General features: G+C 39.3%; 1 protein-coding gene across 2 annotated transcripts in view; it reads left to right on the forward strand.

Annotated features, from left to right (window-relative positions):
- The window catches only part of ANKRD55 (ankyrin repeat domain 55), a 280,917-nt gene extending 260,044 nt beyond the window's left edge, over positions 1–20,873 (forward strand). Inside the window, exons 12-15 of one of the 2 annotated variants that reach the window (XM_036900197.2) lie at positions 4,203–4,370; positions 7,290–7,951; positions 17,845–17,937; positions 19,917–20,872. In XM_036900197.2, the coding sequence (XP_036756092.2) occupies positions 4,203–4,370; positions 7,290–7,951; positions 17,845–17,937; positions 19,917–20,026 (1,033 nt within the window). In that variant the 3' untranslated portion in view covers positions 20,027–20,872. Of the gene's footprint in view, positions 1–4,202; positions 4,371–7,289; positions 7,952–17,844; positions 17,938–19,916 lie in introns of both variants that reach the window. The other variant, XM_057495111.1, reaches the window with a different exon arrangement.
- Positions 20,874–23,446: the final 2,573 nt, after the last annotated feature.

Genomic DNA, 23,446 nt, shown 5'->3' on the forward strand with positions numbered 1-23,446 from the left:
GATGACCTTAATTAAAGTATCAATTATTGAAAATAGACCTTTCCCTGAGAGCAGATGTTGATCCTGAGCGAGGAAGAAAGTAGAAGAACTTTGGTTATGTGAGGGGAAAAGGTGAATGATCCAAAAACAGAAGAAAAGAACAAATTTAAGAAAGGAGGGCTGAGAAGAATTTGCTATTTCTAAATATTTCTAGAACCAGCTCTGAATAGGGTATTTCCCATTTTGCATTATCACACACTTAGCTATGAAAATCTACTCCCACAATCCTCAGAGAAGAAAGTGAAACCAATAGGAGAGAAAAAAAGCACAAAAGATAGTGTCTTGTGTTCAAAGTGAAATAAAATATCAAGGAGAGTCTAGTCCCTCCTCCCAAACTCAATTCGTGGGTTGCATCCTCAAATCGAATCCTGCCCTCCATTTTGTTTCATGGTTTCTGTATTGTGCAGCAGTCTCTTCACATTGAAACTGTAAGCTTGTGTCAGTAGAAGGTCTCAAAACTGTCACAGGTTTAAGTGTTTTAAGCATTTGCAGTAATTGTGATTTCCTTTCTTTCTTCTTTCCCAATGGAGAAAAAGGTTTTGAGGAAAGGGAAGAAACAATGTAGTGATTAAAAAAAAAGAAAAAAAATGATGGAAAATATGGGGGCATTAGTCCTCCTAGATATTAAAACACTTCCATAAATCTATGGTATTTAAAACCTGGTGGTACTAGACTAAGACTAATGGCATGGAACATGTAAACCCAGAAGTATCTTACGTAGCTTAAATGTCCTAATTTCATCAGTCTGGGAGGTCATACTTTCCTTTAAAAACCAACTCATTTATCTTCAGGAAGGACAGTCTTTTATCAAGTTCTCCTCCCTACATATTTCTGGGAATTCTCCAGGGAATGTTTACATGTCCCATAAATCACCCTTGGCTACTGATAGCTCAACTGATACGACATTCTTGCACCCATTATCTCCTGCCATTCAGAGACCACCTCGTTAGCCCACAGCTCATCTCTGATTAATTCCCTCTAGCACCTCACTGTGATAGTTGAGACCAGTCTTCTATACTTGCAGGACTATCCTGAAGTTTAAAGATAAGAAAGGAACTACAGCTCAGATAACTTGAAATTGGCTGCTACAGATTTCCCAAAAAGGCTCTATGTGTATTGGTTAGTAAATATCTATATACTTTCCTTATTTCTCTGAAAAATAACTTCCCCCCCTGTTCTTCTGTACCTCTTCTTTCATGCTGATGGTCTGAAGAATTAATTCCTAGCAATTGTCGTAAAGGAATATTTCACAATGCTCCAAAGTGAACTGTCACATGTTGGCGACCCATAGATTGATGTCCAACCCTCCATCTATTGAATTTATTGGCAATATATTCTCCAAACAGAAGAGCATAATCTGGCTGGTGCCTCAGCTTGTTTCATAATAAATATTCTCTGAAGACCTCTCTCATGTAGAATGAGAATAAATCATATCTGCCATATATTCAAATAAGCAGTGTGATTGATCACTATACTGAACAAAATATATGGTCCTAGTAAGTGTTCTCAAATTACTGCCAATAGCATAACATGAAGAAGAGGATGCTTGATTGATGGAGGACACAATCTATGCATGCGGACTCTGGCCACATTATAGACATGATTTTTCTGCAAATACTGAGGCCACACCCATTCACAAATAGCCCTAACTGATCCCTTCTCTGCTCAGCCCCCAGGCTGCCTCCATGTCTAAGAGACTCCCAGGAGTGCCCTTCTGCCCAGGGTTCATGCCTCAGCATAAGGCCAAGTAGAAGTCTTCCATGCCTTCCTTCTCCAGAATCAATCCTTTCCTAGAGTGACTGACAGGAAGAAGAGCCATTATCTTCATGGGAAACCCCATTCACAGGAATGTCATCTTACCCAGTGCCCCTCCTTAACCTCCTAGGGCTTCATTGCCTAGACACACCACAAAGACATCCCTCACCCCCTACTTTTCAGCAGCTCTGCCAAGGAAACAAGATTCTGGTCCCTTTTGTTCGTAGGCCCAGTGGTCCTTCATGCTTTTATCCTCTTGTCACATCTGCCTTAGCTGAAAGGGGAACTCATTCTACCGTTGGGGAACTACTTTATTCCAAATCTGCTCTCGGTTCTGGTCTTGGCTTTTGGAAACAGAAAGACACTGACTATTTTTCTTATCCACCTTCTACATCCCTCCCCTGAGGTTGAACACAAAGTCAACCATCTCCTTAAATGGGGGATAAAGGAGGAAAGTATGTATATAGGTCAGGATCTCAAAACATGAACCCACCACATTAATAAGTAGTGTTGGGAAAAGTTGGCTTCATAATTGGAAAAACAGTCAAATTGGCTCCACATCTCATTGTACATACCAAAACATACATAGACACACTCTTACAGGGTTATTTATTCCAAATAAATTTGGAAGAAAATATTGATTCTTTTTATTTACATCCAGTAAAATGTATTTATATTTTGGCCTACAGTTCTGGGTTTTCACATTTGCATAGGTTCATGTAACCACCACAAAAAAGATTCAGAATAATTCCCTCAACTCTAGTATCAACTCAGATTGTCCTTTTGTAGTCAAGCCCTCTATATCTCTAAGCTCTGGCACCCGCTGATAAATTCTGCCTTTTCCAATGGAAATGGAAATATGCAATATGTAATCTTTTGAGACTGACTTTACTCAGAAGAATGCCCTTGAGAATCATCTATGTTCCACATATCAGTAGGCTGTTCCTATTTTATTGCTGAGCAGTATTCCATATTAAGGATAAACAATAATTTCTTTATCCATTCACCCACCGAAGGACATTGGGTTGTTTCCAGTTTAAGGCAATTCTGAATAACACAGCTATATACATTTGTGTACAAGTATTTGTGTGAACTTAAGTTTTCATTTCTCCAGCCAAATATGTAGAAGTGAGACTGATTGCTCAGTCATATGGTAACTGTGCTTAACTTTAGAAGGAATTGACAAACTGTTTTCTAGAGTGGCTGTTACCATTTTGCATTCCCATCAGCAATGTATGAAAGTTCCAGTTGTTCATATCTTCACCAACATTTAGTATTGCCAGGTTTAGTTTTTTGTTTTAAAAATTTTAGACATTAGAATAGGTCTGTAGTAGTACCCCATTGTGGTTTTTAATTTTCATTTTCCCTATGAAAAATGTTACTAAGCACCTTTTCATATGTTTATTTACCATTCATACATTTTCTTTGGTCAAGTGTCTGCTTTGATCTTTTGCTTATTTTTTTTTAATTGGCTTATGTATTTTTTTTATTGTTCAGTTTTGAAAATTTGTATATATTCTGAATGTAAGCCCTTTGTTGGATATATGATTTGCAAATATTATCTCCCAGTATCTGGGTTTTTTTTTTTTTTCACTTTCATAAGAAAATACTTGTTGTACAATTTAATATAGGTTTACATACTGATGAATATATATCTGCCTTTTGGCTGATGAAGGACTTTCAAAGCTTACAATCATGAAGGAAAAAATCAAGAGGTAACTAAATGTGATTATTTTAAAAATTTGTTTATGCAAAATCACTAAAAAATTAAAATTCAAATATTAGTGTCAATGTCTGCATACACATAACCTATAAAAGATTGATACCTTTAATATGTAAAGAGACCATATAAACTGGTAAGAAAAACTAACAATCTAATAGAAAAATAGGAAAAATGCATTAAGAATCAGTTCAATGAAGAAACTTAAATGGCAAATAAACATATTTCAAAAGTTCAACCTCACTATTAATTAAAGAAATTGCAAAGGAAAACAAGATTGAGGTATTATTTTGCCTACCAAATTGCCAAAGATTTTTAAAAGTGGTGGTAACACTCAATATTAGGGAAGGAGTAGGGACACTGCTGGTAAGAGAAATGGAGTCCATCTTCTTGGAAGGCAGTTTGACACTATGAGTAAAGAGCCTTAAAATTGTTCATGAACCACTACTTCCTCTTCTAGGGAATTCTCAGAAAGGCCAGAGAAGGTGGAAGGCAAGGAACACTTAGAGGAAAGGCCCCTGCACACGTACACCATCACTGTGAAGCCCCATTTAATACATACCATTTCCACACTGTAAATAGCAACACATTTTTCCTGCCATGACCCGAATTTGAGCAGGAACTGTTGCCCAGCTAAGCAACCATTCATGTGCTTAGACACATGTGTTATTCCCATGTGGTTCCCCAGGACACCTCTGCACTGGGCTGCAGCTGCAGGGAAGGCGGACTGTGTGCAGTCGCTGCTGGAGTTGGGTATGGACAGCAACCTGCGAGACATCAAGGAGAGCACACCCTTGGCCTATGCCCTGTACTGTGGCCACACGGCCTGTGTCAAACTCCTCTCCCAGGAGAGCAGGTGAGTGTACCAGGAGGCACCCATTTCTTAACGCTTCCCAAAGGCTTATAAAATTGGGTGAAATGTTTTACACTGGAAATGTACAAAACCAGCACTAACTTAATATTGTGTTTGCCGTTATCTAACATACAGTGACAGGGTCTCAACTCTGTGGACCAAAACAATAGATGTGAGCCTGAATGCATCAGCCTAATATTCACTGGATTTTAATTTCTTCTTTCCTTTTCCTCTCTTTCCTTTTCCCTTTCTGTCATGTTCTCTTAGTCTTCTTTTTGTCTAAATCAACAGTTTTCAAACTTTTTATTCTCAGGGCCCTTTTAAGTTCTCAAAAATTGAGAGCCCCAGTTTTTGTTTATGTGAATGAACAATTATCAATATTTGTGGCATTAGAAATTAAAAGAGAAATTTTTACTAAACTATTGATTTAGTTATTCATTTAAGGTAATAATAAACTCATTACATTTACATGTTAATGTAAATACCACATTTCTAGTTAAAAATAACCTATTCTCCAAAACAAAAAAAATTGTAATGAGAAAATCAGCATTGTTCTGCACTGTTTTGCAGATCTCTTTGGTATCTTAATAGATGCTTAATAGAAGACAGCTGGATTCCCACATCTGCTTCTGCATACAGTCTGTTGCAATACATTGTTTTGATTGAAGCATATAAAAACAATCTGGCCTCACAAAAATATGTAGTTGGAAAAGGAAATATTTCAATAGCCTTTTCAGACAAATGTGGATACTTTTCCCTTGATATTATACCAAAACTTTGCAAGTAGTAGTTTTCTAACAGTTGGTTGCAATATGGACTCTGTCACTGTATCAGTGAACTTTTTGTACTGTGTCACATCAAAATCCACTAGCCTGTCTTACACAGTAATTGGGTCTTATACTCATGCCTGATTTTAGAACATCTTGCTTTGGTCATTTGGAAAATATTTGCTCACTTGGTTATGAAATCCTCCAAATGATACATTTCATTATACAATATCAAAAAAATCACGTTTGTTAATATTTTGTCAGAAAAGCTTTGATGTATTGGGAAGCTGTCAAGCTTACAGTGTGCATGTAAGTTTTCGAAAATTTTTGTTTGAAAGCTATATTTTTTTCACTGTCAGTAATTACTCTCAATTGGTTACCTTGCAGTGACAGGCTCAGTTTGTTCTTTTTTGGAGAAAATTTCTGCAAATGCCCCCCTCCAAAAACCATAGTTTGTCTGTAGGTATCCCACAGAAAAAAGTATCTAGTTCAGCTAGCAACTCAAACAAGTGCTTTACTTTAAGACAACATCATATTTCAGTATATAGTAGAGTTCCTTCTGAGTACTTCCTTTTTTGTCAAAAAATGTATACCCAAGGATGAATATTTGATAAAATTAATAACTTTTACTGGACATTATTAAGTTAAAAGACAATTTTTTAATGCAAGACCACTGATGCTGCCGCCTTGATGGCGCCAAGGAGCCCATAATTTCACCCACTCTCTCTATTGCAATCTTGGTGCAAAAGGCAACACAATGAAAAAGACAGTATCTTGATATTATTATAAATATAGTTTTAACCTCATGAAAGCCTAGAGTCTGTAAAGGACTGCAGCCCCAGGGTTCAGTGGACCACCTTTGAGACCCATTGGCCTAAATCACAACCTTAATAGCGGATGGAGACAGATTGTAGAGGATACTGAAGTAGGGTTAATTAGCAGAGGGGCATAGTCTATATAGGGAATCTTGAAAGAATGCTGGAGATCATCTGGGGTCCTCTCTGGTAGTATTAGGAGTCCAGAAGCTGTGTTCAATATTTCAAGAAGCCTACTGGGAGGTGAAAGAAGAAAGATAAAAATATGTCCTGGGAATAAAGATTATATGAGGCACTGTGTGACCTGTAGAAAAAACACTCATGTTCAGCCCAAACAGTGGTGATGTTTTTCAAATTACAGATTACAATATCTCAGCCCAAACAGTAATGTGCAGTCTAGCTTTTAGGGCATACCCACGGGTCAGGTTTCATCATTAACGCCTACCACAGAAAGCATTAAGTCGATTGTGGCCTCAAAAGAAAATAGCACAGAATTTTTCAAGGAGCAAAAACAGAACGGTGCCTTGGGGAAACTGTTCACAGAAGAAAAGCCAGCCGGACAATGACTGACCTTTTTTTCTTTAGAACTTGCCTGCCCACTGAGCACAGTTCACCCTTCCTTCAGCAACCACGCCCACCCTCCGGCACACATGCTTCCTTTTCTGCCTCTGAAGCCAAGACCAAAGCCTCTTTGCATGGTTTCCTCTACTGTACTTTCTCTAAAGTGTTTTTTTAATAGGAACTTTAGTAAAAACTGAAAGGAGAACACAGAACCATGGAACAGCATGTAGCAGGCAGGTTTGCTGAGGTGGATAATGTGGGAGCTCTGCCCAGACCTCCCGGCACCCTTCAGGGAAAGCCCATCGCCACGTGCCTCCGCCTCTGCTTCCTCCACGGCGCTTCTCCCAGCCCAAGCCAAACTCAGCCCTTGGCCTTCATCTTTTTGACTTAAAACTTACACTCCTATGGACTGTTCTTGAGAAGTGAAAGCAGTAAGGCTTTAAGCTATTTCCAGCTTAAAATAAACTATTTTCAGCTTAGTTTATCCCTTGGTGTAAACAGATTAGCCAGAGGTAAATTTTGAAGGGATCGCTCATGGGGGAGTATGAGGAATCTGACTAAGTGGGCAGAGAACTGACCGAAGTAAGAAAGGGGACTGCAAAGGGCGTGGTGAGTTCCTGTGCATTACATCTGACTTGACAGTGTGCTGGGGTGCCTTGGGATGATCTCAGACAACCGGCCCAAGTGGATGGCACAGCAGGAGGTGTTTTGTGTAGTCAGTGATGGTGTCTCCCATTCTTATCTTCACTGAGCATCTTTGTTACTTTATATCCCCACAGAACAGAGCCTACTCGACCCCTTCCTTCCCAGAACAGTAGATCCCAGAGGAAGGAGGGAAGATTCAACATGCTCAACCAAATTTTCTGCAAAAACAAAAAAGAAGAACAGAGGGCCTATCATGAGGATCACAGCAGGGATCAACACAGTGGGGAGCACACCTCGGGAGTCAGTGACATCATCACCACCTTTGATAGCATCTCGGGTACCAACTGCCAAGAACAGCTGAGTGATCACGTGGCTATGGTTGACTTTAAGAAAAGGACCTCAGAAAATTCAAAATATCTCTTGCCAGGAAAGAACCCTCTAGCCCATAAGGGGCTTCCACCAATCAGAACACAAAGTCTCCCACCCATCACCCTGGGCAATAACTTCCTGACAGCTCCCCAGGGAGCCACTTCCCATGTTGGCCTGAGCCCCAGTACTCATCATATGGCCCAGCAATCTCAAAAAAGCCGAAGTGAGCAGGATTTGTTGAATAACAGAACTGGTTGCCAGGCGTTGCTTGATAACCCCTGGAGAGGTGATTCTAATCAGGTGTTTTATAAAGCTTGGACTGTGTCATCTTCTGATCAACTGCTAGACAGACTGCTTACCCGCAGATCCATTCCCCAAGAGGTTTCAGGGCTGCCACATCTTCCTCATCTATATACTCCTTTATCAGGTAATTTCCTTGCTTCCTTCTTCCTCATTCCTGGTCGGCTCCATCCAAGAAATGTCTCACACAGTTCTGGGTTAGGACCTAGAGTGATGGTAGCCTAGAGGGCAAGGCCAGAACAAAATGAGTGGTTAGGGACACCTTTTCTCCTTGAATCCACTGGGTTCAAGATTTCCATGCCATGGAAACATTCTGTTTTTCCTCCTTGAGAGCAATCATCAAGTAGTAATATACGCCTTCTCATCTTCCTGGCAAGTATGTGTGGTGAATCAGCAGATTAGAGCAGGAATATGACTATTTCCACTAGCAAGGGGTGTGTGGATTGATTCGTTTGTTTTTAAATCAGATGTTGAATCCCTACTCCAGCCCTACTGAGTCAAAATCTTAGTAAGAGAGGAGGGAGACTATGAATACCTTCTATGTATACATGTAGAAAGAGAACACGTTTACACATTTATGGTCCAAGTCTCCACATGTCCCAAAGGGTTACGTGGCAATTCTCCTTCCTAACTCCTCAGCCATCTACCCAGTGCCCCTCAGTCAAAGCTACCGATGTGAATGATTTTTTGTTTTTCCTTCCAGAGATATTTTTATATGTATTATATATACACATATATATTATACATACACATTTATATCCCTGAGATATGTATACATATCTTCTATGTACATATCTTCCCTTTCAAATAAATGTGTCACATAAAGAATTTACATTTTTATACACATACAAGCAATATATATGTATCTATTTCCCTCCTTTTAAATAAAAGCACACACATACACAAAACTTTTTTTTGAATGATCCCCAAGTTATCGCAATGCACACCAGAGGCTGGAAACCATCGTTCTAAAGCAGAAGCTGCATACAAGCTTCCAAAATTAGTATCTTGCTTTCTTTTCAAGTGAATTAACTGCTAATATTTTTAAATCATAAATTTACAAAACTTCAGTTTTACATAAAAATCTAAATTTTAGCTTCTCTTGAGAAATTGAAAAGTCTGGCAACACTGAACCCAAATTCCACTTGGCATTAACTGGCTGGATCTGAGGAATGACTGTCCCCTTGGGCACCATTTGGTTATCACTGCCCCCAGTCACCCCACTCCATGCCCCTCTCTAGTATTTCTCCATGAGGCATCATGGTTCTTTATCAATGTGTTTCTGTTGTTGTTCTTCTTATATTAGCATTAAGAGGAAAAAGATGATATAAAACATAAAAGTTTATTGCTCTTCTATTTCTTGAACCCATATTTCTGAAAAAAAGTAGGAATACAAGAGACCAAGAGGGTTATGTGTATTTTAAGAAGTGGAGGACAGCCACATATCTTTGGAAGTCAAGAATGTTCCTTTCTGTTTAATAGGCAGCATGAGTCTGGTTGACATCACTCACTTACATGCGCCTGGGTGTCTGAAACCTCAGAGGTAGAAGTATGGCTCCCCTCACACATATTTATATGTATTTAAGCACAGAATAAATATGGATAAGCACAAGAAAGCTATTTCCTAGAGTCTGAGAAAAATTCCACTCAAGGTTTTACTTCCTCCACAAAGCACTGGAGCATTTGGTTGGCTGCATAGGTGATGTTTTTACTTTTGTTCTGTGGAAGGTAAAAAAAAAAAGAAAGATATTGGTCTGCTATATTTTGACACTTCAGTAGCCCTCAGGGCCTCAACCCACCCCACTTTTTGATATTAGTTCTGTTTTTGGTTAATTCTTAAAACCTCTTTTGAACATTTTTTGAAATATTTGAAAATCTTTTTATTTTTCTGTTAGGATTGGGTTCAGCTGCAGAAACCCAAAGTAACAGTGACTTAAACAACTTAGAAGTTTATTGCTCTTACATAAATGAAGTCTGAAGTATGTAGTTTCGAGGTGCTTGGTGGCTCCATGCTCACCAGCAACCTAAGCTCCTTCCATCTGTGCGCTCCACAGCTTAATATATGGCTTCCTGCCCTCAGGTCATTTCACAATCCATAATGGCTAACAGAGCAGGAGGAAGGAAGTAGAGAGAGGGTAAAAGATGATGTCTCCTGCTGAATCAGCTTCCGTATAAGAAGTCATCTCCCATTAGTCCCACATGTCTACTTATGTCTCATTGACCAGAACTTTAGTCACATGGCCACACCTACCCGCAAAGGAGACTGGGAATTGAAGTTTTTTAGTTAGGCACATTGCTGTCCCTCCAAAATTGGAGTTTTGTTTCTAGGAGAGAAGATACTGGATAAAGAACGAATAGATTATATCACATGGTGCCATCTAACACCTTTTATAATATTTAAAATAAAAGGAAATTCAGTAAACTTGGTTTAATGATTTGCTTCACTTTTCCAGTGAAATAACTTGAAAAGTTCTGGAGCAGCAGAATAGCAGAAAAGCAGAAGCAAAATTCTTCAAGGGAATTTTAAATAAGGATCTGTGCCTATATCAAAGCATTTATTTTTTTCAACCAATGTTTCTGAGTGCTGCCAATAACTAGGAGCCATTCTAGGGAACTGAGTCATGGTAAGATAAATCTCCCAACAATCTTCAGCCTATAAATGAGCTTTAAGGGATATGGATTTGTGTATGAAAATGATTGTATAAGACTTTAAATTGATTTTCTTTTCATGTTTAGATACAAGATCATAGGGTTTTAAAGTGGAAAGGACCTTAGTCATTCATTCATTCATTAAATGATTATTGAGCATCTATCATCCTAATATATCAAGAGGCATTGTAGTCCAGTGGTTAAGGGAGAGATTCTAAAGCCACAATGCCTGGGTTTAAAGTCTGTTTCTGCCACTTACTTACTGTTCCTTAATGTCTCAGAGCCTTTGTTTTCTCATCTGAAAGATGGAAACAAATACCTAACTCTTAGGGCGGTGGGTTGCTATTAGATTAAATGAGTTGGTACATGCAAAGTACTTACAGCTGCAATTTGAACATTGTACTATACACAAACACATTCGTTTGTTTGCTTTTACTATTTCCCAGGCCTATGCTAAGACTATGCCTTAGAAACAAACTAGAGATGACCTTTGTTTTGTTTTGTTTTTTCGATAATTATTTTTTATTGAAGGGTAGTTGACACACAGTATTACATTAGTTTCAGGTGTACAACACAGTGATTCAACATTTATATACATTCTAGGTACCAGCTATCACCATACCAAGTTGTTACAATATTTTGACTATATTCCTTATGCTATACATTACATCCCGGTTACTTATTTATTTTACAATTGGAAGTGTGTATATATATATATATATATATTTGTGTGTGTGTGTGTGTGTGTGTGTGTGTGTGTGAGGGCATCTCTCATATTTATTGATCAAATGGTTGTTAACAACAATAAAATTCTGTATAGGGGGGTCAATACTCAATGCACAATCATTAATCCACCCCAAGCCTAATTTTCGTCAGTCTCCAATCTTCTGATGCATAACAAACAAGTTCTTACATGGAGTACAAATTCTTACATAGTGAATAAGTTACATGGTGAACAGTGCAAGGGCAGTCATCACAGAAGCTTTCGGTTTTGTTCATGCATTATGAACTATAAACAGTCAGTTCAAATATGAATATTCATTTGATTTTTATACTTGATTTATATGTGGGTACCACATTTCTCTATTACTATTATTTTTAATAAAATGCTGAAGTGGTAGGTAGATACGAGATAAAGGTAGAAAACAGAGTTTAGTGTTGTAAGAGAGCAAATGTAGATGATCAGGTGTGTGCCTGTAGACTATGTGTTAATCCAAGCTAGACAAGGGCAATAAAACATCCACGGATGCAGAAGATTTCTCTCAGAACATGAGGGGGGAGGTTCTAAGCTTCACCTCTGCTGCTCCCCATTTTCTCACCAGATGGCCCCCTGCGACTGTGCCTGTCTTAGGTTGTTCCTCCCTTGAGGAATCTTGCCCGTCTCTGGCTAACCAGTCATCTTCCTGGGCCATACAGGGAAATGTAAAGTTGGTAAGTGAGAGAGAAGCCTTATTGTTTGAAAAGGTTAGCTTTTTACTTCTTTGCATATTTATGCCCTGTGGCTTCTATGCCCAGCATTTGATGACCTTTGTTTTTAAAGATGATGAAATTTAAGTAAATGCTAGTTGACTGCCTGCTTGCTCTCGGATCTGGTCTTTTCCCTCTAGCTCTACCCCGCATCTCAGGGAACTACACTTCCGAGGCTCCCTGCAGCTGCTTCCAGGTATTTGGGCCCGGAGGCACTGGCAGAAGAGTAAAAGCAGGAGAGTGTGGGAAGCCAGTGTAGTTCTACACAATGGCCCGCTGCTTCTATGAACCTCCTGCAGTGGTTCCAGCTCCTCCCAGCCTCAGGGCCCTGGTAGCACCATCCCTTCCTCTTGTCCCTCCAGCCTAGAGGTGTTTGCATCTTCCTGCTGTGGCTCATCTCTGGATTGCCCTTCTACCCTGCCCTCTATTTGGCTTCTCGGCTTTTCCATCACTAGTATAACCAACTTTCTGTAAGAAAATTCCTTCTGTTTCAAAGACTAGAGAGGTCTCTACTTCCCTGGATGAGCCCTGATTGATAAAGCAAGAAATGTCATCTGTCTGGGACACAGTTTTCTTACCTTCTGATACGGGGACCATTTTTGACTCATGGGGCCTTCCCAGTTATAATTCACATGGCCTAGAAATGTAAAAATGATTTGCTCAAAGTCTTACAGCTAATTAGTGACATATTCAGAACTGTAACCCAAATCTTCTGAATAGGAGTTACCACCAAGGCGATGATGTATTTCTCTCTTTAGATCTCAAGGTCCAGTGTGCTAAATGCTGACCAATTATCTGCAATATTATTTTCTGAGGAATTACATTGCCTTCTCCAAAATAAAAAGAATCCCCTACCTTATGGTTTTATTTTTGTGGACATTTTTAACCCAATTTGAAATATTGTTTTAGAACTGCTGAGGCTTCTGGACTGACTACAAAGTGGTTTACGTTGTTAGTCTAGGCAGGTTAAAAGTCAGCAGATTACTACACTGAGCTTCCAGATTTGATATGAAAGCTTAATGTGGTAAAGCAATTGGGTACTATAAATCATACCACTGCACTTCTGGTTTGAACTTGGATAGTGCCTTTAACTTTGGATTTTCTCCTTTCCTACCCTGGGTTTAGTAGAAATAATACGGGCTAGCAGTGCTACTGTTTGAATTCCTGGCAGCCAATATCCTGTGCTTGCATCAGCAGTACTGAACATTTAACTGTAATGATTATTGCTTAACATTTATTGAGACCTGTCAGTGGGTTAGATGGAGAGAGATGGGGGATGAGGCACTTATACTAATGAGGGAATTTGGTGCACATCAGCTTAATTCACTGTGAGCAGCTTTCAGAGAAAATGGAATAGAAAGCTCTGTGGTGTTTGCTACCAGCCTGGTTATTTACAAGCCATCACAAGGAAAGCAAGAAAGTACTCACTTCCTTTCTCCCTCAGGAGACAACTTCCTTCTCCAGAATTTTCTAGACTATCCCAACAACAATGCACTCTCCTCCCTGTGTAGGTCTGATCCTGTGACCTCACTGTTTAAACACATCAGAGGGTTTGCATCATTCCAGAACAAAGTCCAGATTCCTTATCTGGCAAAGCCCTCCCAGCATGGCGTGGCCTGGCTTTTCCCATTCCCAGCTTCTACACCTCCCATCTGAAATCCTTCAATAGTTCCTTGAATATCTCTCAGTTCCTTGACAACCCCATACCTTTTCATTCCATGACGTCTTTGCCTGTTTATTTTTTCCTTCTGTCCACTGTGTGCTTGACAGATTCCTACAATCTTTTAAGAATCAACTCAGAACTCACCTTCAGTGTGGAAGTCACCTTGGCCTCTGAAGGAGGTATGGCTCTTTCTTACATTAATCAGAAAAGAACGGCTCCCCTTACTGAGCCTCCTCTTGGACAGACAGGGAACTGTGTACTTCCCCTTCAACGACAGGCAGGTGTATTTACCCCCACTCTAGAGATGAAGAAATTGAAGCATAGAGAGGTTAGCCCACCTGCCTGTGGCCACAGTGCTAGCCAGGAAGTGGCCGAGCAGACACTCAGGTGAGGGCCATGGGATTCAAACAGATTCAAACACCTTGGCCTCTGGGCACCTCTCTGCTCTGTGCCGCCTTCACAGCACTACTCACGGGCCTCCAAGTAGTTTGCCTGTCCCTTTCCCAGCCTGCATGGTAAGGCCCTTCTGAGGCCCTTGCCTTCTCTTTGTGCTCTAAGTGCAGGAACACTGTGAGTGCACAGTAGAGGAGAGTTGAACTTATTTGTTTCTTATTAATCCATCATTTACTCTCTTTCCTTCATTTAACTGCAAAACCTTTTCTGCCTTTTTATTCTAGGACAGTGGTCCTAGACCCTGTCCTCACAGGCAGACATGGCAGCATGATCAGAGAGCTGTGGGCTGTACACAGCTCCACCCCATCCTTCTAAACTGCACCAAATGCCAGTGTGGAATGAAGGTTAACTGCCCTCCACCTCCCGAATCACTGCCACAGCTCCTCTCTTTCCACATCTCCCATCATATCAACATCACTTTGGCTCCTAGGAAGGCAGGAGAGTGTGGGTTTTGGGGTCAGAGAGACTTTAGTTGGAGCCCTGGCTCTGTCACTTCCCACTATGGGACCTTGAGCACATTTGAGAGCTCCTCCAAGCCACAGTGTCCTCATTTGCAAAACCGAGGGTAACACACCTGTCTCACAAAGGGAGGTTATTGTTAGAATTAAATGAGATGATTATGCCTACAGCATTTAGCCCAATGCCTGACAACAGGAAGGGCTCAATAAACATAACCCATAATTATCATTATCTCATTTCTTGGTTTTACAAATTTCTGCTCAAATGTTCATGGATAAATAAGGTATGAGTGATAGGGTTTTACTGTAATTCTACTCAGAAATCTTTTGTTTTTAAACAGTGGTTTATAAAGTTATTTGACCTTTAGAGTTCAATAAAATAATATCCCCGAGGGAGACTGGGAATTTTGTTCCATCTTCACCAAATGACATATCCTCAGATGGCTGCTCCTACAAATCTACCATTGGACTCACCTACACAGATGGAAGGTGGATCTTGGCTAATGCTTTATTTGTTCCTTATCTGAAGACTGCTTGGCCCAAGCAGAAGACTTAAACCCTATGAGCATTGCTGTAGTGTCTCTGGTTTCTTTAAGACTACTAGGGAAAGATCAAATCAATACATTCCCCACTGTCCAGGAGATCGTGTTAAACACTCCACAGAATAAAACTGTAATAATTGCAAATGTTTATGGAGTGTTTGCCCTGTAAATGAAACGCTTTACATTTGTTCTCCTATTTAATCTTTATGACCACTAGAAAAGACAGAGTTATTTTCATCATTTTATATATGAGGAAATTAAAGTATAGAGAGGAAGTGTTGCTTGCCCAAGATGGGAACTGAGCCTAATCCTGTCTAACCTCAGAGCCCAAGTTCCTATTCATTATACCATTTGGTCAGCTTTTTTTTTTTTTTTTTTAAATAATTATTTTTTATTGAAGGGTAGTTGACACACAGTATTACATTACATGAGTTTCAAGTGTACAACACAGTGGTAGAACATTTATATACATAATTCTAGGTTCCAGCTATCACCCTACCAAGCTGTTACAATATCTTGACTATATTCCTTATGCTATACGTTACATCCCAGTTACTTATTTATTTTACCATTGGAAGTCTGTCCTTTTTTTTTTTTTTTTTTTTTTTTGTGAGGGCATCTCTCATATTTATTGATCAAATGGTTGTTAACGACAATAAAATTCTGTATAGGGGAGTCAATGCTCAATGCACAATCATTAATCCACTCCAAGCCTAATTTTTGTCAGTCTCCAATCTTCCATTTGGTCAGCTTTTTAAAGGGACTTAAACAATTTGTGTATTCCCTTCCATTTTCAAATATTTGGAACATCCACCTCTTGTAATGGGCAGTATTCTGATAAAATGCATAATGGCTATCATCCAGGTGAAAAATCAGTGCTTGCTGATTTCCATGGTGTAAATGTTGTTGGGCAATCCAATCTGGAGAGATCTCCCTGCGCACTAGGTGAGACCTCACCCCGGAGAGGGCTCTTGACTCTGATGGCAAAGAAGAGGCAAACAGGTCGGAGAAGTGTAGATAAAGAAAGAACTCATTAAAGGCAGAATAATAGTGAATGGTAGCAGCCATGCAGGCAGTAGAGTTAAGGAAGAGCAGAGGGAAGAGAGGAAAGTTCACTGAACTCCTGCTCTCTGTAGGGAAAACCCCTTGCCAACTCCAAAGCCAGAGTCACATGGCATCCAGTGTCCGCTTGAATCGGCACAGCATGGGAAACCAGCCCCTACCACCCCAGAATTTGGGCGCTGCAGAGCACTGGATGGAGTGAGATTATGTTCTGAGAACTTCCCAAAGCAAAGAAAGGATTTTCAGGGAGGCTGATAAAGATCATGTCCGTGCAGCTGCAGTCCTCTCCGTGTCACCCAGGCAACGGGAACTTGCAAGCCGAAACCAGAGATCTCAAGAGCCCTTCTGTATTTGTCTGAAGTAAAACAGAGAAAGAGAAGACATGTGCTTAAGTCTAGAAAATTGAATGAACTAGCAAAGTAACAAAGACACCACGAGACCTGGAGGTGGTGAGTTCTTGTCTGTATCATGAAACAGAGTTGAGAGACAAGTACGATAGGCTTATGCAAAAAGGTTTAAGGGATAAGATAGTACACACTCGGGCGGAAGTGCAGGTGGCCTCAGAGAAAAAGCACACTTAAAAGTTTAGGATTTGAATTTTTTTGAATTTCAAGAATGGGACAAAGGGCCAGGGGAGGTAGGCTGACATGTGGTCTCATGATGTCCCTCTCCAGTGAGAGACATATGTCACCATCCACAGTCAGTCCTCTAGGTAGTCTGTAAGATGAACTTAACACAAAGAATTTATTGGTCCTGTTCTTTCCCAAAATAATGGTTACCCTCAAGCAGTGAAAATATATCATTTAGAACTGTTTGCCTTGCCTTAGGATTGGGTTGGTTATTGGCTGATCACAATCAAATATGTTAGCAATCTTACCTCCTAACTCCTTGGTTTTTAAAATGGGATTTTAGCCTTAAGTGGAGTCCCATCTCTTCTTACTATACTGATTATATCTTGGCATTTTTCCTCATAGGCAGGAAAAATTAATCATGATGCTTGTCCTATGTCTCTTCTCTACCTCATAAACATTTCCACCTTGGCCAATATAAAGCCACCATTGTGATGTCAACCAGCTCACAAAATTCCTGAAAATTTAATGATTGACTCCCAAGAGCTGGTATGGCTCTAGCACAGCACTGCTTATAGTTTAAATTAGATAATAGTGATCTTCCAAGTGCTTTCACCCAGCTCTCATCTTCTAAATCAGTGATTCTCAATCCTAGCTGTGCATTTGAACCACCTGGGAGCTGATAAAAATCTGATGCCCTATCCCAGCCCCAGAGATTATCATTTACTTGATCTGGGGCTTGGCTAGGGCAGCAGGATTTTAATGCCTCAGATAATTCCTCTGTGCAGCCAGGATTGTGAGAAGCACTGCTCTAGAAGAATACATCCCATTCATCACCCTCTCATTTACTGCAGATCTGACCTTATTGTGCCCTGCTTTATTTTTTCAAACTTTTAAGTTTTATAGAGTGGGTGGCCAACTGTGCCAGTTTATAAAATTTTATTTAAGCTAATTCATTCAAGAAATGATTTGTGGTAACTTTTCCTTTCTTTTAAACAATGACCAACATATAATATAAACTCAATAAAATGTAGTTATTTTTGTAGTTGGCATCTTAAGTGGTTCCTGACAACTTTCATGATTCTCTTATCCATTGGATTTTATAGTTTGCACTTGTTTGATTCTCAAATGATTGACGCAAAAATGTTTGTCAGCAGGACAAAATTTTCAGCACCTCTCCCCAAACAGACCCAAAATCAGGGATCTTCCTCTCTTCCGGAACAACCTTGCTCCCCTACCAGACCAAAAATGTAAGTATTATGCATCCTCCTCAGCTTCCTTTGCAAGTGTTAATATGTCTAGACAGAACTAAATGTTTTTTCAATTTACTTTCATTTTTCAAGGGAACCTCAGGAGCCAAAACTTGTAAAGTGCAGGAAAGTAAAAGAGTGAGAGTCCTTCAAGTTTCATCCATCTTGGTGACGCTTGTTTTAGAAAAGTATCCTCCCTCTCCTGAGGAATTTTTGTTTTCGTATATGAAAACAATAACAAATTAATTTTGCTATGTACTATTTAATGTGTGTAAGAAGGTGCTTTAAAAATTCTTCTCTTATAACTGATCTCTTGATATGGGTTTCCTGACTGTGATGGCCAGAAAGAAATGTGTGTCAACTGTACTCACAGGCTAAGAGTTCTTAAGCAGAAAGGAATAGTCAAGTAGATGTTCATCAGTGTTACTTCTGGTATTATTGATTTATTTTGTAATATTTTATACAAACATTTATCACAGTATGGAATATTAATAATATATTCTATTTTCTCAGTGATCTTCAATTTTGAGCATGCCTAAGTATTAGGGGAGCTGCTATAAAGTAGATTCCTGGGTCCCACACCCAGAAATTGTGAGTTAGTATATTCTTATATGTGTACTCTGAGGCAGGTTCTATTGTTATTATTCCCATTGTACAGATGAGAAAACTTAATTCAGAGAGGTTACATGACTTGCCCAACATTACTTAAATGGTAAGTAGCAGAGCCAAGAGCAAAACTATAGGATACTGAGTCGGCTGCTTCATGAAACAAGCAATACTTAATGGTTCTAATTTTTTTTCTTCCTGTTCCAGCTCACCCATGTATAATATGTGCACAGCATACATGCAGACACACACACACACACACACACACACACACACACACACACACACCCTCCATATCCTTTTAATCACAGAGGCTGGATGATTTAGGAACTACCCTGTTTCAGACAAGTTCCTTAACTTTTCTGTACTTCAGTTTCCTCACTTAGCCTATAACAGTAGTACGTTCCTGTTAGATTGCTGGGAGGTTTAAATGAGATAACATATGTAAAACACTTGACAACTGTTTGCACAGAATAAATGTCCAATATGTCTTTTCTGCCCAGTCTATAGTTTGGAGGGGACTAATCAAGAGCTATAGAACTCCTAAGGCAAAGCAATGAACCATGGGATCTTACAGTATAACCCTGTCTTTTTGCAGATAGGGAAAGGGAGATGTTGAGAGATATGCCCAAAGTAACACAAAGAATTAGTAGCAGAAACCAAGATCTCTTCCCTGACACATCAGTTCCTCTGCCCTTACTGATGTGTATCAAGTGAGAGTTTGGGATGGTGTGAATTCAGTTATTAAATGAAATTCAACCCTCACCTTGTCTTTAAGCAGAAACATAGTCACAAAAACGTCTAATTAAGAGTCTCTCGGCCTTGAATCCTGGTGAGGGCTGAAGCCAAAGAGGGGAGCTTGTCTTTGGCAGAGCCTAGGAACTTTGCTTTTCACAGTTAAGTTTAAGGAGAGAAGGGAAGATAAGGATCTTTGATCAACTTCAGATTTATGAAAAAAAAGTGGGAAGGTATACAGTGCTTTTCCTAAAAGAAATCTGAGAAACTTTTGAGGTTTGCCTAAAAACACAGTTTAAATGTCTTGGGGCTTATTTAGAGCCTTGTGCTGACTTGGCCATCAATAGCTACTCCACCCAAGGAAGAGACAGCTCTGCCAGGCACACACACTGCAATCATGTTTTCATTAAACTTGGCCCTGTCTTTTATTTGTTCACATTTGACATCCCTGACTACACATGGTGAGATTGAATAGATGTACCTACACAACCTTTTCCTGCAGGCCAGCACTCACCCAGACACGCTTCTTAGAAATGCCTCCACTCGTTAAGAAATAACACAGTCTCCTACCACCATTCCTCATGAGACTCTGAGAGTAGCAAACCCAGAAGGTCTCCCATTCTGTTCTTTGTTCCCAGTTGTATCTGGAGAACCTCTACGGACAACCCGCGTGCTTCCTGCTATTCCAAGCCAACGGGGACATGGTGCACCCGCTGAAGAGAGTGAAAACTGCCAGGCCCACCAGTGATGAAAACTAACTGTGCGTCACTGACTGTGAAAACAGAGATTGTATATATTTTCAACTGTCAAAGGATGAGATTACTCTAGTTTATAAGAACAAAGACTGATTTAGTAAATTGCATTCTATAAGCCATTCAGTTTTATAACTCAAAATTCTTTATTCCAAATAAAGACATTTCCCAAATCAGCACTTAAAATCTTTGATTGTGTATATACTGTAAGTCTGTGTTTCTGACCTCTGCATGCCAAAATAGGAAGTCAAAATATGTCATCAACAAGGAAACTTAGTTGTGTTTGTTTTGCTTTGGGGCATATTTGCTGACTCCTTTTTTTGCTGAATGGTTTTACATTTTTTTTAAAGTATATGCTTTGCTGAATAAAAAAAAAAAAGCACATTCCATACTTGCTCTTCATATCTATTGTAATTCTACCTTGGACTGACAAAATTAAAATTAAAGCAGAAATTCCTTTAATCAGTCACAGTTTATGGCTTTTAAGTGAACAATCTTCTGCCAATTATTTTCTAACATTATCCTGGCAACAGCCCAAATTACTTGACAATGTTTATGTATCTTCTTTGTTATTTGATTATTTCCACCTATTATCATTTTCAGATATAATTGATTGTTCCAATAGTGAGAACATCACGTGAGTTGGAAAGGTCTACACCCTGGCCTAACAGAATGGAGTAGGCATTTCTCACACATTCCTCAAATACTTTATGTATTTAATCATTCATTCTTTTTTCTATTTCAAAATAATGGTCTCAGCCGACTGAAGACTTTCCTAAAGTTATGACTTTAGCAAAGTTTGAAATATTGCTACTAACTGCACATTTCATTACTAAAATATTTGTGTGTTGTTTGGATTGATTTAAATTTCAAGGCTTAGCCATATAAGATCATAATCACTCCATATTTTCAAGTTTGCATATTATTCTTTAAGTTTCTCAAGTATACCACTTACCACTTCATATTAGTATTATTTGTTTAGAGAGGTCAGACTGTGCCGTTAACTAGATAGAAGCTTCTCTGAGGCCAAAGCTCACTGGCTTTGCACTTCTAGAAATTTGTGCACATAGTAGGAACTCAATCACTTATTTTTTTCAGGACAGAGGAAAGGGAAAGATATAGAGAGATAGGAAGTTGGCAAAATAGAGAGATGTAGGAAGTGATAATGAAAGAGTATATGAGTTTACCATCTCATTTTAACAATGATATTGTTTGAATCAGGGATTAATAAAGAAGAAAGCCTATGGATCAAACTCTCAAGCTAGACAGTAACTAGAGAGAGGGCAAATCCTAATGCAAACAGAAGAGTTCTCAGGACATAGATTCTGAAGGATTTTTTATTCTGTTTTGTTTTGTTTGTGGACTGTTTTGTCTTTGAAAAATCATTCTTGGTGAGTATCAGGCTCTTCAGTTCTTCCCTGGCTACTTCTGAATCCATGTCTATCCATGACTAAATAGATAGGCCCTACTCTGCCTAGACTAGTCAGTATAGATGAGCCTCTGCTTCAATAAAAAATATCCTCCAAATCCCATTGGCTAAAACAATTTTTTCCTCATTCACAATACATGTCCCACACCAGCTGGAGTGGCCTGATACAGATTCCACCTCAAAATGCACTTCCTTGGGGACCAAAGCAGGAAATGAGAGGTGAGTCACATGACTTCCTCTCGCATTTCATTTGACAAATCAAGTTATATGGATATGCCTGACTCCAAAGACAGTAGAAAAATGCAGTCCTTCCCCATGTCAGGGAAAGGGAGAATTGGAATATTTGTGAATTATCCCAAAGATCACCACACCAAAGCTCAGGCCCTAAATGATCCTTAAGAACACTGATAAGGCCACTCCACAGTGAGTAGCTAAGAGGTCAAAGCAATTACAAAAAAAAAAAACACCTATATACAGTTATGGGAAAAACTACTACCCTCAACACATACACACATAGAATCTTCTAATGTTGAGCTTCGCCACCCAAGTTTATTTAGGAATCTTTTGCCAACTATGAAGAAGTAATAAACTGCTCACTACCAGCTCTTTATGTAGAACAACTGTCCTTTTGCCACCAGATAAAGCTCAGTGTTTGGGGTAGATTCATCCTCAGCCAATGTTTTACTGACCAAATCAGATATTAGGTATTCACCAACCTGTACCCAACTTGAAAAAATTTCAAGCAACTTTTTATTGTAAAATTATTTTTTTTCTTGTTTTACCACTTAGGTTTCCCTTCATTGCTAAGGACATATTTACTTACACAAAAATCACAAATTGGCATACATTATTTTACATTGATCATTACATCAACCTGTATCCCCCAAGTACAGACAAGGAATCCATGGCACAAAGAAAAGTTAAGTAACTTTCCCAGAGTCACACGCCTAATAAATAGCAGAGCAGTGCTTAGCAGAGAAGTCTGTCTGGTCCCATAATGTTGATACATGATTCCCAAATCGTCATTTTCCTGTCCCAGAAATTTTCACAGGTATGGTATACATTTGTCAAAGCCTCCTTTCTGGGTGTATTTATTCAGCCTCTTTATAGGCAAAGAAGGGGAATTACTGTTAATATTTGTGGAAAGATCCCACAAACCCAGTGATCTGTGCTAACTAGTTAGAGTTGGAAGTTAGGGTCCTTTTCCCCCTTTTTTCTTGTTCCCTGTGGTAATCACCTGGTTTAACACAGATGTTATTTCTTCTAGTAAACACTTAACTCCAGTGCTCCACAGAAGTGGGCCAATATAAATAGATTTCTGTAACTGTGGCCTATTATCCCTTCCAACCCTATTAGAATCATAGCTTGACTTTCAATTTGATTTTGGAAAACCCCATGTTCTACTTGTGGGAGGTGTGTGTGAACCAGCCCTCAAAGGCTGAAGGGCCTCTGAGAGCAAAGAAAGAGGCTGACAAGTCCAACTTAAATTCAATACAGGTTTATTGAGGGGATCTTACCTACAGTAGCTGCCCTGAGCGTCTGCAGGACATGTAGATCAGCTTTGGGTTGTTAAAAAGGAAGACATAGGCCCAAAGTGATGTCACTTTTGCTAGGCCAAGTCATCAAATAGGGTTTAATGCCTAACCTAATTGTAGTTGCAACCTCCCTCAGAAATGTAGTCCCTCAGTAAGCAAAGATAAGAATGTTACATGCACCCTCTGCATCCCTCAAAAGAAACCACCTAATAAGACCCTTTCATCCCCAGATGAAATGACTTCACATGAAATACTCCCATTTTCTATTTATGACTTTCTTGTCCTGCCTTTAAAAACCTCTCCTATTCTGTTGTTATTCATAGTTTCTACTTGCTAGAAGGAATTCTGTCCAATCCATTAACTGCTTAATAAAGCCAATTAGATCTTCACATTTACACGGTTGAATTTTGTTTCTTAACAGATCAGGGCGGTGATGGGATACAAAACAAGCC

This window comes from Manis pentadactyla, chromosome 2 (assembly GCF_030020395.1).
Source record: "Manis pentadactyla isolate mManPen7 chromosome 2, mManPen7.hap1, whole genome shotgun sequence".
Lineage (NCBI taxonomy): Eukaryota > Metazoa > Chordata > Mammalia > Pholidota > Manidae > Manis > Manis pentadactyla.